This window comes from Molossus molossus, unplaced genomic scaffold, assembly GCF_014108415.1.
Source record: "Molossus molossus isolate mMolMol1 unplaced genomic scaffold, mMolMol1.p scaffold_m16_p_11, whole genome shotgun sequence".
In the NCBI taxonomy this organism is placed as follows: domain Eukaryota; kingdom Metazoa; phylum Chordata; class Mammalia; order Chiroptera; family Molossidae; genus Molossus; species Molossus molossus.
Genome location: NW_023425346.1, coordinates 32,068,314 through 32,085,587, shown reverse-complemented (window position 1 = coordinate 32,085,587; position 17,274 = coordinate 32,068,314). Strand labels below are relative to the sequence as shown.

The window sequence follows — 17,274 nt, the reverse complement described above, 5'->3', positions numbered from 1 at the left end:
TAAAATATATTATTCTTGGCAGCTGTTATGCTTCCCAGCTGTTATATTAACAGCTGACAAGGCCAAGCTTTCAATATTAGGAGAAACAGGAATCCACAGAAAATGCTTTGTCTCCAATTATAATTCCTTATGGTTTTTACATTTATATGTTCTTAATATTTTACAATGTGTGGTGCTTCCCGTTAATTATGAGAAATGGAAAGCAGCGAACACTCCTCTGAAATAATGCTCTCCTCTATACCGTGTCTATCTCTTGCTCACACTGCTTCAGAAAGCCAGATGGGGACAAGTTTATCAATTTGAAATCGGATACAACTGACAACTCAGAAAAGGAGAAAAAGATTCCTCTGTGTCACTTCTGACTGTTGGCAGAACAGGCTTGGAAATGAACCTTTTCCTGCTTCCCACAACTTTAGCTAAAGGCAGTAAAGTCCATTTTTACTTGCAAGAATTAGAATATGATTTCAAAGGAACTATAAGTTCTTAAGCTTCCCAAATAAAACATATGTATAGACTGTATAGTTTACTCAAGAAATCAAAACTTCCAAGGTACATCAAGACATATAATTTCTCATATCACTTCAACAGCAAGTCTAAAATAGTATGATCAGTAGATTTGTAAGGGGCATGGGATTAGATAAAAACTGTACAAAACTGGTCAACAGAAGCTACTGAAGAGCAGGGTTTCTAACATAAAACTCAACAATATCATTAGCGCCCCTCTATTTTCAAAGTATTCAAAATTATTCAAGTCTTTAGCATAAAAAAACAAAACAAAACTTGTCTTAAATACTATTAAGGTACATTTAATTAAATCTAATTTGCACATTACCTTTCGAGTCTGCATTTTCTCTGTTCTTCTCCGAAAGGCAACATAAGGGTCATTATTAGTAGAGCCATCTCTTTTCTCTTGTTTTATCTGAGGAATGAGGGATGGCCCCCTGCAATTTTTACGTTTTCTCACCCAGTAGTCATATACTGCTTTAATAAGGTAATCATCTTCATTTAGCAGCAATTTTGCTTCTTGAAGTGTTACAAGCTAAATTAAAAACAAACAAACAAACATATCATCAACTACAATGTTGAGAAATCAAAAAAGTTAAACTACACCTATGATACAAAACATGGTAAGTCTCACAATTATGATCAGATATCACGATGGCAGAAAACACAATTCAATTCAATCAAAGAAAGGATTTTATTAATAAGAAGATTTATCTAAAAATGTATATTTTGCCCTGAGAGTTAGTACCAACACTTAAAATACTTAAGAAGCCTGGATGAATGACAGTGGGAAGACTACAATAGATTTATGCCTCAGTTAAGTCCTGAACTAGAAGTACATAGAGTAATTCCAGTACTCTATGATTCTACATATGTGAGAAGCTACTAGTTTTAGTAGACTCCTAACTCCTTTCTGTGTATTTGTTTATCAACAGAAACTAGAAGATAAGGCGTTTGTTTTTCTCTCCAAAGTAAAAGATAAATACAGGGTGTGGCAAAAAGAGGTTTACAGTTGTTCCTACTGAAAATAACACAATACTTAATAAATAGTAATACAATAAAACTGTTTCGCATACCCACAATTTAAACCTTTTCCCCACCCTATATGCTAAGCAACTAAATATACAGTGCCTGTTTTGAAATTGTAAAAAGACAAACTTTAAAAATTTTTTAAATTGATTTTTAGAGGGAGAGGAAGAGAGAGATAAAACACTGATTGGCTGCCTCCTGCATGCCCCTCACTGGGAATTGGGCCCACAACCTGGACATGTGTCCTAACCAGGAATCGAACTGGCAATCTCTTGATGCATGGGTTGACGTTCAACTACTGAGCCACACCGGCCAGGTAAAAGGACAAACTTTCAGCATGTTTCCAGAAGTTTCAACACTATGCAATTTTGAATTTCTTGTACTAATTACATATAAAAGTAATTCTTCTATCCAAGCTGGTAGTGTACTAGAGAATTTTTGTTCTCAATACTCATTCTGCTAATGTCTGTCACAAGACAATGTCCTAGGATGGTTCATCTTGGAGCTCTGATGTCAGTGTCTTGAGATAATGCAGGCATATCTCAAGCTAATGTTTGTAAAATTTTGCTTGGTCAAATGTGTTTCCTTGTTCCTAATGAAAATCAGGCCAATCAACTTTAGCAGAATGGACTTGGGGTTACACATATCCATTTACAGTGAACTTTAGAAAAAGACCATGAAGTTTTAGGGCTGGAAGGCCTCGCTTAAGTGACGTTATCTCAGTTTTCTTACTTTTATCATTTTAGATTAATTCCAAAGCAGGCTGAGATATCTCCTAAGAAATGTTTCCCAAAAACTTGAAAATGAAGGAAAAAATTTTCTCACTCCGATCATAAGATCAACATATGAACTGATCTGTTGGTTTTATGAAGTCATCTGGAGAAGGCATGACCCACCAAATAAATTTCTGATATAATCTGAACTTCATGGAATAAATGCAATGATCCCTTGGACTTTTAGTCCCATGATGGCAATTACTAGGACTCACTGGTTCATTTCTTATATAATTTGGCTACCAAGATAGTTTGACCACAGGAAGAGAATATACTGACGATGTAAATCCAAGTATTCTAGTCCACATAACAATTACATTTTATGAAAATTATAAGTGATCATTCTTTGGTTTATTCAGTGTCTCAGTAGAGTCAGCTTAACTGCATCTGAGAGGCTGAGAAATTCGGTCTTTAAAGCAGAGGGCCAGAGCCTGGAACATGAGACCAAACTAAAAGAATCAATATTTCCAAATATCAACTTTAAATGGATACTTTCCTACTGTTAGTTGAAGTTCCCTGGAATGGTGATGTATGCCCCCAAAGTCTACAAGGACAGTGGTAGAATCAGAATCAAGCTTTGTGGATCTAATAAAATTCCACCTTATTCTGACAGCATCACTAGCAGCTCTCATGTGCTCTGGGGGAACAAGGGAAACAATGCTGTGGTTATGCCACACGTGCTCGAGTTGAGCTGTTTGGTCATTCTGCTCCTGATAAAATTTTAAAACATTCATTAGTTAAACAGAAAACGTAATCTAATCTTAGAGTGGGGAGAAGGAGCAAATTCTTTCAGTCAACCAGCAGGGCAGTAAGAGAGTTTCTTATATAATACGATCAAAATAACATTGCTTCCTATCCTGTTGCAGGTGTTTAGGGTTTAAAATACTGCCTCAGATTTCTTTCTCTGGTGCTTCTTGCTGCTGCTAGAAATATCCTTCTGCCTGGTTAAGTACCTTCTTTGCATCTCAGGTCATAAAAAGTCAATACACAATTTACAGTTAAACATCCTGACATTTCTTTCCAGTGTTAACTGTGTTTTCTTAGTCAACGGTTTTTATGTTGTTATACACCAAATTTTTATTTTATTGAATTTCAATGTTAATCATTCTATAAAAAATTTTCTGTAGCTATTATAAGGCAATTAGACCATTATCATCAATTTGGGTGGGCAAGAACTATTTGCAGATAAAGTAGTCCCAAATTATGTCACATGATTAAAACCACACAAAATCAGAATTGTAATACTTTTGAACTTCAGAAAAAGTTCTGCCATTTAGCACTTTGTCTACTAGAAGGTAGCAGAAAACAGTATTTAACTGGCAAAGCATCTGGGGTAAACTTACTACTCTCAAGACAGCTGAGCTGTTTGATTTTCTTGATTTACTTACTTTGGGGGATTAGAGATGGGAAAACTAAAAATTATTCTACTATATAGCTTTTTCTCCTAGACTGCTACTAGTTTCCATGAGGACAAGGATCATTTAGTTTGTTTATATACAAAATACATGATCTAACAATTTCGATGAATATATTTTAAACACAAAAATGAATAAATTATATGTAAAAATTAATGTTTTTATATATACAACACTCTGTTAAATAACTAATTAATAATCAATTACTATCAGCCCATCATGTTACAGGTTGTAGAAGGTAAGTAAACAAATTTTAAGATATATCCACAACATAAAGAGACTTATAATATGGCAAAAAAGATAAAATAACACAAATACAAATTAAATAATAAGAGAACAAGGTAAGAATGTTGGAACTGAGTATCAGTGCAGTAAGATGCAAGACAGAGTCACAAGAACACTATCTAAGAAGGCCTGCAGTAGTAGCTTAAGAAACAAAAATAAATTCAGAGGGCAGATACTGAAGAAAATGGCAACAAATAAGATGTAGAGGAGAAATGAAAGAGATGAAGACAGTAAGAATCAGGAAATGTGGAGGTCAACAGCATCCGATACTACAGGGATACTAAGTAGATTACAAGGTGAAAAGAGGCTCTTGGATGACAATTAGAAGGCCACTCACTGGTGGACCTTATGCAATTTCTATAAACCAAAATGAATTGTGGTGGCTAATCTTTTCAAAATTTAACTGTGACAGAAAAATAAGAGACATAAGATGGTAGTTTATTAAGAAAGACAGGGTCAAATATAGGGACCCTTGACACATTTTTAGGCAGAGAAAAGAAATGAGAGAAGAGACAACTGAAAATGAAATATTCAAGGAATATGCAGATACTCAAGGAAGAGTTAGAATTAGAAAATTAGGGACTAAAGGAAAGGGATAAAAATACATGATTCTACGTTTAGTGAGTCATGACAGAGAGAAGGAATACAGGGTAGAGGATCACCTAGAGTTGAGAGTAAGTGAAGTTTTGGGAAGTTTAAAGTTGAGGGGTCTGTGGAACATATGTAGGTGGAGATGCCAAAAGGCAGTATGACAAGTGAAAAAAAAAAATCCTGGAGCTTGAGAAAGAGATCAAGGCTAAAAGTATTATGTACTGTTATACCCACAAAAATGCTTGAAGTGACAGTACCCCAAATACATAGGTTAAGAATACCCAAAACCAAATTTTAAGAAATCCTAATGTTTGCAGGAGTTGAATTTAAAAAAGAAGTTGACAAAAGAAAATTACAAGAAATAGTCATGGAAAATAATAAGAAAAACCAGAAGGAAATGATTTGTATTCTAAAGACCAATGACGATGACAATCAAGAAATAAGGAGAGCTCAAATTAGACAAAAGGACGGGGACTGAAAATAATCAGAGCATTTAGCAATAGGAGTTTTCAATAATGACTTCATTATAGTAACCCCACAGAATGATGGGGGCAATAGCTTTGCCCTAGTCTATCTTATGTCTTTCTCTACTAACCTAATAAGTACTGGTTTAACCACAAACCCGAGTCCTTGCCCTTGGATCTGATACTATGCTAGCCCCCAGTAAGAAAAAAAAAATAAAGAAATCCATGAATCGCAGATCAGGGATTTGGAATGAACACAGCCTTTTTGATATCTTTAATCCTCGGTTCTAATAACAGGTCCATTATCCTGTTCCTATGACAAAACCTCCACCTTTATCTGCATGGCTGAGAGCTGATGGCATGGTTATCATGCTCTGAGCCTAGCCAGTTGTTTTAGGGCCTAGAAGCTTGTCACTGAGCAAAGAGAACTAAAATGGAATAATGCTGATTATTTTTTTTATCCTCACCCGAGGACATTTTTCCTTTTTTTTGTTCAGATAGAGCGGGAGGGAGAGAGAGGAAGAGAGAGAGAGAGAAACATTGACGTGAAGGGACACATCGAGTGGCTGCCACCCGCACGACCAACCAGGGCCGGGGACAAACTGCAACCGAGGTACATGCCCTTAGCGGGAACCGAACCCGGGTCTCTCAGGCCGACGCTCCAACCGCTGAGCCAAACTGGCCAGGGTGGAATAATGCTGATTATATGTGTATAGTTAATCGCATTGTTTACATGCTTTTTGTTTATGTCATTCGTACTTAGGAAATAAGCTCCACAAAGTGAGAACTTCTGCCACCTCTCCTGTTCACCTGAGCACTAAATAAATATTATAGACTAAATGAAAGAAAGCATATTACAGAACAGAGAGGTGAAGGCTTCTGATGATATAATTACGGCCACCTTGAGTATCAGAGCAATCACGAAAAACAGTAGAAATACCAAAAGACTGATTGAACCTAAGATTGCTAGGAAAATTTGTATGCAAAGAAAAACTGACACTATATCTGGTGTTAGTGATCAAAATCCTAGAAAAACTGTGAGCATTAACTACAACGAATATCAATCTGATCATTATAACAAATTTCCAATGAAAAGAACAAGACATTTTCTCAAAAAGCCAATTACATCGAATTTTACAAAATTCAATTTTCAATGTACTCTTTTGGATAGTACACTAGATTTTAATTTCCATTAAAATGGGGTGGGGGGAACTGGTAGGAAACTTAAATATACAGCAAAGTCACTTTATAATACAAATGTTTTTTAGAAATGTTCTGAATAGCTGGTAATGCTGCAGGAATTCAATGGACTTAAGTTGGGAGGTGAGAAAAATTAATAATTGCCAAAGTAAACTAGTGAAGCCCTGGCCGGTTTTGCTCAGCAGTTAGAGTGCCGACCTGCAGACCAGAGAGTCCCAGGTTAGGTTCCTGCTAAGGGCATGTACCTCGGTTGCAGTTTGTCCCCAGCCCCAGTTGGCGTCATGTGGGTGGCAACCACTTTATGTGTCTGGACACATCAATGTTTTCTCTCTCTTCCTCCCTTTCTCCCTCCTGCTCTATCTGAAGATAAATGCAAAAATGTCCCCAGGTAAGGAAAAAAATAAAAACTATTTGTTTTAAAAAATCTAATTACAATATGAACACATATTCATTATAGTAAATTTAGAAAATAGAATAATAAACATAAAAATCACCAATAATCCTATCACTTAAATATAACCATTCTTGGCATTTTGTTGGATTTTCTTGTTCCTTTATTCTCTGTACAAGTATAAATGAAATGGCTTTAAATAAAACTCAGAGTTTTCCACTTAAACAACTCTGTATCCTGTTTTTGAAATCTAACATTATAAAATGAGCAATTTCCTGTGGCAATGAGATAGCATTCAAACTAATGATTTTGAATGGCTGTATGATAGTCCACAATAAAGACAACCTGTAAGTTATTCTGAACACTGTTTAAAAATCTTTGACATTTTCACTAATTATTTGTCTTGAGAATAATTCCTAGAGGTAGAATTACTAAATTAAAAGGTATAAACATTTTATACCTGACATACACCAACTAATTGTTTTCCAGAAAGACCACATCATTTTAAATTCTTTATACCAAATAAACACTGTCTCATTAAGGAAAACTCTTTATTACTTGTGAATAATTTTTCCTTCACTTAAAATTTTAAAGTAATATATAAATAAGTAAAACTAAAATACATTTAAAATAATAAGAGTACCTTAATATAAATCTGAGCAACTGAGCAAGATTTAGTATGAGATGTGTGCCTCAGAGACCCAGCCTAGCAAACTTAGTTACTGAAGCACCAAAAACACAGCCCTATGAGAAGAATCAAAGAAGATATTATATTATTGCAACTAGTATTATTTTTGTATCCAACAATTAAAAAGTCAGAACAGTACACTTTATACTCTCATTTAAATAAATTATGCTTAAGTATTCAAGAAATATTGTAAATATTTCTAGATATTCTTGGATGCCAGTGAAAGAAATTCAAAAAACAGTAAAATACAATCTACTTAAAAGCAAAATGAAGCCACTAACTGGATTAACTGTAAGACCATGGCATTTTTACAATGTACATACAGTACCTGATTAGAACTGGCTTTTTCAAGTCTGTCAATCATAATTTCAAATTGCAAAGGTTTAATTTCCATCTTTCTGTTAAGTCTATTTAATAAGGTCTCATCTTCTGAATCCATATCATAATCTGGTTGCTCGTTGTCTAGGTTAAAGGCTAGAAAAGAAAAAAAAAGTTTTCATACTGAGGAAAAAACAGATATATATATATATATATATATTATAGTGTTTACATTTGACCACAGAATATTCCTAAACTATAATGCATTGATCAAGAGGAGCTCATGAACAGATATCTAAAAATTGGCTTCAGAGACAAAGGAAAAAATGGAAAAAAATAAAATTTTGATTCATATGATTTAAAGTTTACTAAAAGCAATAACAAAAATTTATTTTAAAAACAAAGTTTCACAAATATATGCTAAAATATAAAGTAGCAATTACAAAATATAAATACATATTTATCAACATAATTTGGTAGCATAATGAGAAACTATGAAATAAAATTTATAGATCCAGAAATAAACTCAAATACAAAATTAATGGAAATGGCTTTAAAATCATTAAGGATAAAATAGATTATTTAAAAGGGAGGATGCTAGCATAATAGACTGACAGACTAGTTATCTTAAAAAAATTAAGTTTGATTCCTACCACACTCCTCATATCAATAAATAATATATTCATCAAAATTTTATAGTAAAAAATAAAACATATAAACATATTAGAAGAAAATGCAAGAGGAAAATGTTGTTATGGGCCAGTAAAAGCTCAGAAATCATAAACCTGATTAAATAAGGGCAAATACAATGATGACAGTATGTTTTACTCATCAGATAGAGACTAAGATTTAAAACTTGATTAACTACTTTGGAATGACTTGGGGGGAGGAGGAGGCCTTCTCAAATACTGTGTATTCAGTTTATATTTGTAGGAATTTATCTAATGAACTTACACAGAGACAAAGACATATAAACAAAAGTTTTATATTTGACACTATAAGAAATAAAAAATATAAAACGAGCAATGAATTAGAGAAACAATGATTTGTAAATAAGCTGAAGCCCTGAGAATAAATGACAATGACGTATGTGTACTTACATGAAATGAAACCAATCTTAACGAACATTAATTAAAAAAAAAAGCTAAGGTACACAACAGTGTAAATAGTGTACTAAACTATGTTTTTAAATAAGGAATGTGTGAGTGTATAGTCTTACAAATGCACAGGATATTTTATTATTTTATTTTTTAATCCTCACCCAAGGATATGTTTATTGATTTTAGAGAGAGGAAGTGAGAGTGAAACATCGATGTGAGCGAGAACATCAATTGGTTGCCTTCTACATGTGCCTCAAACAGGGATCGAACCCACAACCTTCTGGTGCTCCAACCAACTGAGCCAAACCGGCCAGGGCTGCACGGAATATTTTAAAAGGATATTGGTAATAGTTCTCTATTTCTAGAAATGAAATTTTAAATAGGAGTTCAAGGATCGAGGAGGGAATTTAAAATTTCTCTTTGTTCCTTTTATACTGTCCCCTTTATTTTAAATATACAGCATTTTACTATTTAAATATAAAGGATTTTAAGCATTAAAATTTAAAATATAAAGAAAGAACAAAAACTAAAGTGCTGTAAATTATGTGTTGAAATCACATGTCAAGATGTAGTGCCAGGCAATGAAAGATACCAATCACCAACAGGTTGTTTATGTAAAGGCTACCTACATATCAACGTGTAAATGAATATCCCATATCCATACTGTGTGAAATCTCCTGGCATTTTCAGATTCAGCATGATACTCTTAAAGTTAGTTTATAACACAGTAACAGAAACAGATGTGTATATTTATATAATTTTAGTAAAATCCACCCACAACAACAGATAGTACTGATGGACATAAAATAAAGGCAAAAATAACTGATTATAAAGCAAATGACTATATCTAAAAATCTGAACTGTGGTTAATTGTCTAATAAAATTGTACCACTATATAAAAACAACAAAAATAAATGTTAGCTAACATTTATAACGTATAACATTATATAGTACTTAATATGGGCCTGGGCATGCTTTATGCATGCTAATTATCACAACCACCCTAACTGGCTGGTAATTTTTTATCTCTGAATGTGACTTACATTCTAAAATCTATAAAAATTTTATTGTATTTAACTTGTATCACGTAGTATCAAAGTAAAGTTAATAAATCAGAGAAGTTATAGCTATTCATGAAATGACAGATTATTTCGTAAGCATGATTCATTTAAAATAGCCCTGAAAATAAAATCTTTATCTTGATATATTATTTTTATTATATGATTAGCAATAATTCACAAGTATGCTTTTTAAAAAATCAAATCTGCATCCAATTCAATGACAGATGATGTGTACCTCTAAACTAGGTACATCATTAAAAATTACTTTTCTATCTATAATGTGATGTTGTATTTATAAATTCACAGAGTGACAGTCAATGGTCTGTCTTTAGTCCACAGTATAACGACAAATAATAAAATCAGGTATCTGATACAACTAGAAGATATTTTAGAGGAAGATAGGTTTATAAAAATGTTGAGCACAGTTAAGCCAGTATACTGATTTTCTAAGTTAAACACAAGTTTTTGAAAATTCAAGGTCATGGCTATACATGCAAATTTTGCATGACCATCTTTTACACACCTACCAATCTTACTCACCTCTTGTTCCTCCACCTGTCATCTCTGGTTCTATGTTCTTATTCTATTCTTACAAAAGGCAGTGCCCTAGCTTCTGAGGCAGGGAAAGGGGCAAGAAAAGCTGGGAAATAGTTAGAAAAATTAATAGTGAGAATTGACAGGTCTTACAATATGTTAAATCAGAACCAGGGCAAAGATGCTACCGTTTCTCTTTTAATTCAAAAACTATACAAAAATTCGATTACAGATTCCAGTATTCTGTTGCTTCCAAACATCTACATGGTTTCATCTGTACCTCTCTTTACCACAGATAATACTGATTATCTCCTCTACCAGACCCCAAAAAAAGCAACAACAAATTCTTTACAAATAGTGATTACTTTAGCCCTGGTCAATGTGGCTCAGTTGGTTGGAGCGTTGTCCTACACTGAAAGGTTGTGGGTTCCACCCCTGGTTGGGGTGTGTAAAGGAGGCAACCAATAAATGTTTCTCTTTCACAACGATGTTCTCTCTCTCTCTTTCTCTCTAAAATCAATTAAAAAAATATCCTCAGGTTTTTGAAACCCAGAAAGCTTTCTCCTGTTAAAAAAGAAATCTTACAAATATTGAATTAGTTTCACAAGCCAGTCAATTTAAAAAAAGTAAAACAATCCCTATTTTTTCCCTCCCAAAAAGAGGGGAAGGAAGCAGGCAAGGAGTTAAAATTTTCTCGATGTAGTTGATCAATAAACTCAAGATATGAACAAGGTTAGGGACAATAGGGCATGTGTACGTGTAGAAGACTGTGGTACAGTTAACTGGGCAGTAAACAATCAAAAAAGAAAAATGAGGGAACTAGAGAGTGTGTATGATAACTTATGAGAAGGAAAAAAGGTAGTGGGAAGGAAAGTACATCAGTTAAGTTTCATAGGGAAATTGGGTTGCTTTCTGGCAGGAGGAGCCAACTGCTTCTGTGAAGGAAGGGAAATGAGTATAACCTGCTGTTTGAATATATAAGTCTTGGAGAATATACAGAACAGAACTGGTCTAAAATTAGCTGATAAAGAAATATTACTTGTAGTTAAAAGTACCTTTTAAAGTCCCTTAGAATGCCCTTTATTTGGATATACAGGGTGGGGAAAAGTAGGTTTATGTTGTAAGTACCCAAAACAGTTTGTTCTTGTATTATTTATCAATTATTGTATTCTTTTCCATACCAGCAACAGTAAATCAACTTTTGCCCCACCTTATATTCATATGCAAATGTATAACAGGCACTACTATCTAATGGAATAAAAACACAGAATCCAGGAGAAGAAAAAATGTAAGAAAATTTTCTAGAGCTGAGATAGGAAGAATACCTTCTCTCCAACCTTTCACTCGTCTCTTCACCCAGGAAGGAGTGACTTAAACTGGTGAATTTGGGAAGAGAACCTATCAGCTTAAGACCTTCAAGTGCATAATCTCTTATGGTTCTTCCTTCCTTTGGAGAGGCTACATTCTAGTTAGTCCTCTACTACAGGGTTGATTCTGTCCCTGTATGGGGAGACCTGCTCTGTCAGTGACCAGCCAGTGGTGAGGTAAGTTTGCCTAATTCAAGGACTAAATATTAGGTTGTCTGTTGAGACCATATGTCTATGTCCTGCATTCCAACACCATATTTATTAGTAATAAAGCTAAAACTTTATGTCTATGCCTTTTTCACCATTATTTCCAGAGTAAAAAGAAAAAAATGTTACTTACTGCTGTCCTAAACCCCAACATTAATAGGCTACGCAATTTACAAGTGATTTATGTTTTTAAATACATATATATATTTTATTATTGACAGAATTAGAGATACCCCCATTTTATCCCCCTCAGCTCTTCACCACACTATTGTCTATGTCCATGGGATATGCATATAAGTTCTTTAGTTTATCTCTTCTCATACTGCCCTCCCAAGATATGTCAGTTTGTTCCATGCTCCATGACTCGGGACTTACTTTGTTGGTCACTTCATTTTGTTCATTAGATTCCACATATAACTGAGATCATGTCTTTCTCTGATTGGCTTATTTTACTTAGCATAATAGTCTCCAGATCCATCCATGCTGTCTCAAAAGGTAAGAGATCATTCTTTTTCACAGTTGCATAGTATTCCATTGTGTAAATGTACCACCACCCATTCATCTACTGATGGGCACTTTGGCTGTTTCCAAATCTTAGCTATTGTAAATAATGCTGCTATGAACATAGGGGTGCATATATTCTTTCTGACTGTTTCAAGGTTTTCAGGATATATTCCCAGAAGTGGGATCGCTGAGTGACAACGGCAATTCCATTTTCAATGTTTTGAGGAAACTCCATACTGTTTTCCATAGTGCTGCACCAGTCTGCATTCTCACCAGCAGTGTACTAGACTATACCCTTTTCTCCACATCCTCTCCAACACTTGTTTGATGATTTGTTGATGGCAGCCGTTCTGACAGGTGTGAGGTGATACCTCATTGTTGTTTTAATTTGCATCTCTCTGATGATTAGTGATGTTGAGCATTTCTTCATATGTCTCTTAGTCATTTGTTTGTCCTGTTTAGAAAGGTGTCTATTTAGTTCCTCTGCCCATTTTTTAGTTGGGTTCTTTGTCTTCCTTTTGTTGAGTTGTATGAGCACTCTATATATTTTGGAAATTAATCCCCTATCAGATGTATCATTTGCAAATACGTTCTACCACACAGTGGGTTCTCTTTTCATTTTGATGGTGGTTTCTTCTGCTGTGCTTTTGTTTGATGTACTGCCATTTGTTTATATTTTCCTTTGTTTCTCTTGCCCTAGGAGATATTTCAGCAAAAATTCTGCTACAAGATGTCCAAGATTTTACTGCCCATGTTTTCTTCTAGGATTTTTATGGTTTCAAGACTTCCATTTAAGTCTTTTATACATTTCGAGTTTATTCTTACATATTGTGCAAGTTGGTGGTCTAGTTTCATCTTTTTGCATGTGTCTGTCCAGTTTTCCCAACACCATTTGTTGAGGAGACTGTTTTTACTCTATTTTATATTCTTCCCCCTTTGTCAAATATTAATTGACCATAACGGTGTGGGTTGATTTCTGAGGTCTCTTTTCTGTTCCACTGATCTATGTGTCTATTCTTGTGCCAGTACATGGCTTTGTAGTATAGTTTGTTGTCCAGTATTGTGATCCATCTGACTTTGTTCTTCTTTCTCAAGATTGCTGCAGCTATTCAGGGTCTATTTTGGTTCCACATAAATTTTTGGAGTATTTGTTGTATTTCTTTGAAGTATGCCATTGGTAGTTTAATAGGGATTGTATTGAATCTATGGATTGCTTTGTTTAGTATAAACATTTTAATGATGTTAATTCTTGCAATTCATGAACACGATATACACTTCCACTTGTTTGTGTCTCCCTCTACTTATTTTTTCAATGTCCTATAGTTTTTCGAGTACAGGTCTTTTACCGCCTTGGTTAAGTTTACTCCTAGATATCTTATTTTTGTTGTTGTTGCAGTGGTAAACGGGATTGTTTTCTTGGTTTCTCTTTCTCATAGTTAATTATTGGCATATAAAAATGCCACTGATTTCTGGATGCTATATTGTATCCTGCTACTTTGCCAAGTTCAGTTATTAAATCCAGTTTTTTGGTGGAGACTTTAGGGTTTTCTATGTACAATATCATGTAATCTGCGACTAATGGTAATTTTACTTCCTCCTTTCCAATTTGGGTGACTTTTATCTTTTGTTCTTGTCTGATTGCTGTGCTACAACTTCAAGATTCAAGTACTATGTTGAATAAGTGGTGAAAGAAGACATCCTTGTCTTGTTCTTGTTCTTAAGGAAAACACTAAGTTTTTGCTCACTGAGTATGCTGTTGGCTGTAGGTTTGTCATATATGGCCTTTATCATGTTGAGGTATGATCCATTGGTCTACATAGAGCATACCTCAACATAATAAAGGTCATATATGGAAGATTGTATTCCCACTTTGCTGAGAGCTTTTATCAAAAATGGGTGCTGGATTTTGACGAATAACTTTTCTGCATCTATTGATATAATCATGAGATTTTTATCCTTCATTTTGTTTATGTGATGTATCACATTTATTGACTTGCCAATACTGATTGCATCCCCAGAATAAATCCCACTTGATCATGGTGTATGATCTTTTTAATGTATTGCTAGATCTGGTTTCCTACTATTCTGTTGAGGATTTTAGCATCTCTGTTCATCAGGAACACTGGCCTGTAATTTACTTTCTTTGTAGTGTCTTTATCTGGTTTTGGAATTAGGATGTTGATTTCATAAAAAAGCTTGGAAGTGTCCCTTCCTATTTAATTTTTGGGAATAGTTTAAGGAAGATAGGTGTTAATTCTTCTTTGAATGTTCAATAAAACTCTCCTATAAATCCATCTGGTCCAGGACTTTTGTTTGTTGGGAGTTTTTTGATTACTGCTTCAATTTCATGAGTTGTTACTGGCCTATTTAGGTTTTCTGATTCTTCCAGAGTATGTTTTGGAAGATTGTATGTTTCCAGGAATTTGTCCATTTCACCCAAGTTGTCCAGTTTCTTGGCATATTGTTCATAGTATTTTCTTACAATTCTCTGTATTTCTGTGGTGTCTGTTTTTATATCGCCTTTTCATTTTTTATTTTATTTGTGTCCTCTCTTTGTTTCTTAATAAGTCTGGCTAGGGGTTCATCAATCTTGTTTATCTTTTCAAAGAAACAGTTCTTGGATACGTTGAGCTTTTGTATTGTTTTTGTTTTGTTTTGTTTTGTTTTGTTTTGTCTCTATCTATGTCATTTATTCCTGCTCTGGGCTTTATTATATACTTCCTTCTACTTACTGTGGCTTTTCTTGCTGTTCTCTAATTCTTTAAGTTGTAGGATTATATGGTTTATTATAAAATTTTCTTGTTTCTTGAGGTAGGCCTGTAATGCTATGAACTTCCCTCAAAGGACTGCTTTCGCTGTGTCCTGTAGGTTTTGGGTTGTTGTGCGTTCATTTTCATTTGTTACCAGGAAGTTTTTTATTTCTTGCTTGATCTCACTGGATCCCATTGTTATATAACCTGCTATTTAGCCTCCATGTATTTGAATGTTTTTGAGGGTTTTTAAAAAATTGTAGTTAATTTCTACTTTCATGCCATTGTGATCTGAGAAGGTACTTGGTATGGTATCAATCTTCTTGAATCTGTATAGGCTTGTTTTGTGTCCTAATATGTGGTCTATCTTTGAGAATGTTCCATGTGCACTTGAGAAGAATGTATATTCTGCTGCTTTGGGGTGAAATAGCCTATAAATACCAGTTAGATCCATCTAATCTGGTGTGTCATTGAAGTCCCCTGCTTCCTTGTTGATTTTTCCATCTGGAAAATTTGTCCAATGACGTCACTGGTGTGTTAAAGTCCCCTACTATGATGTATTGCTGTGGATCTCTCCTTTTCACTCCTTCAAGAGTTTTTTTTTTTTTTTTTTTTTAAATATATTTGGGTGCTCCTGTAGTGGGTGCATGTATGTTTACAGAGGTTATATTTTCTTGTTGGATTATGTATTTATGTAGCATTATGTAGTGCCCTTCTTTGTCTACCTTTAGTATAATAATACCTGTATTATATAATATCTTTAGTATTATGTAGTGCCCTTTTTTGTCTCTTGTTATGGCCTTTGTTTTGAAGTCTGTTTTGTCAGATATGAGTATTGCTACCCCCGCTTTTTTCCCCCACTTCTATTTGCATGGAATATTTTTTTCTATCCCTTCACTTTCAGACTGTGTGAATCTTTTGTTCTGAGGTGGGGCTCTTGTAGACAGCATATATATGGGTCATGTATTCTTATCCATTCCGTCACTCTATGTATTTTAATTGGAACATGTTATTAATTTATATGTAAGATTATTAATAGGTACATACTTACTGCTATTTTTATTTTTGTTATGTCTATGTCCTCCCTCTCTCTCCTTTTCTCCTTCTTCTTAAAGCAGTTACTTTCACATTTTTTGCAATGCTGGTCTGGTGGTAATGTACTCCTTTAGCCTTTTTTTTTTTTTTTTTTTGGTCTGGGTAACTTTATTTCACCTTCAATTTAATTTTTTTATTATTACTATTTTTTATCTTCACCCAAGGACATTTTTCCATTTTTTTGTTCAGATAGAGTAGGAGGAAGAAAGAGAGAGAAAAAAACATTGATGTGAAAGGGACACATTAAGTGGTTGCCACCTGCATGACCCAACCAGGGCCGGGGACAAACTACAACTGAGGTACGTGTCCTTAGTGGGAAATGAACCCAGGTCTCTCTGGACCGCAGGCCGACACTCTAACTGCTGAACCAAACCAGCAGGGCCACCTTCAATTTTAAATGATAGCCTTGCTGGATACAGTAGTCTTGGATTCAGGCTCCTGATTTTCATTACTTGGAATACTTCATGCCACTCCCTTCTAGCCTGAAGTGAGAAATCAGCTGACATTTTAATGGGAACACCCTTGTATGTAGTTTTTTTTCTCTCTCTTACTGCCTTTTAAGATTCATTGTCTTTAACAATTGCCAGGTTAATTATGATGTGTCTAGGTGTGGGACTCTTTGGGTTCATCTTGATTTGGACTCTCTGTACCTCCTAAACTTCTGTGACTTTTTCCTTCACCAGGTTAGGGAAATTTTCTGTCATTATTTGTTCCAACAGCTTCTCTGTTCCTTGCTCACAGTTTTCTCTTTCTGGTTCCCCTATGAAACGAATATTATTATGTTTCATGTTCAAAAGCTCCCTTAAGCTATCCTCTTGCTATTTAATTCTTTATTTTTATTTGCTACTCTAATTGGATATTTATTTCTACTTTGTCTTCCAAATTGCTAATTTGATCCTCTGCTTCATCCAATCTACTTTTAATTCCTTCCGGTGTATTCCTTTTTTTTTTTCCAATTCTCACCCGAGGATGTTTTTCTATTTATCTTTAGATAGAGT

General features: G+C 34.3%; 1 protein-coding gene across 10 annotated transcripts in view; it reads right to left on the bottom strand.

The window, feature by feature from the left end:
- EPC2 (enhancer of polycomb homolog 2) overlaps positions 1-17,274 on the bottom strand; it is a 114,977-nt gene that overhangs the window by 32,697 nt on the left and 65,006 nt on the right. For 8 of the 10 annotated variants that reach the window (XM_036254978.1, XM_036254984.1, XM_036254986.1 and 5 more), the window contains 2 exons: positions 7,669-7,814; positions 833-1,039 (listed from right to left, as the gene is read on the bottom strand). In XM_036254978.1, the coding sequence (XP_036110871.1) occupies positions 833-1,039; positions 7,669-7,814 (353 nt within the window). Of the gene's footprint in view, positions 1-832; positions 1,040-7,668; positions 7,815-10,359; positions 10,460-17,274 lie in introns of all 10 variants that reach the window. The other 2 variants (XM_036254987.1, XM_036254988.1) reach the window with 1 other exon arrangement.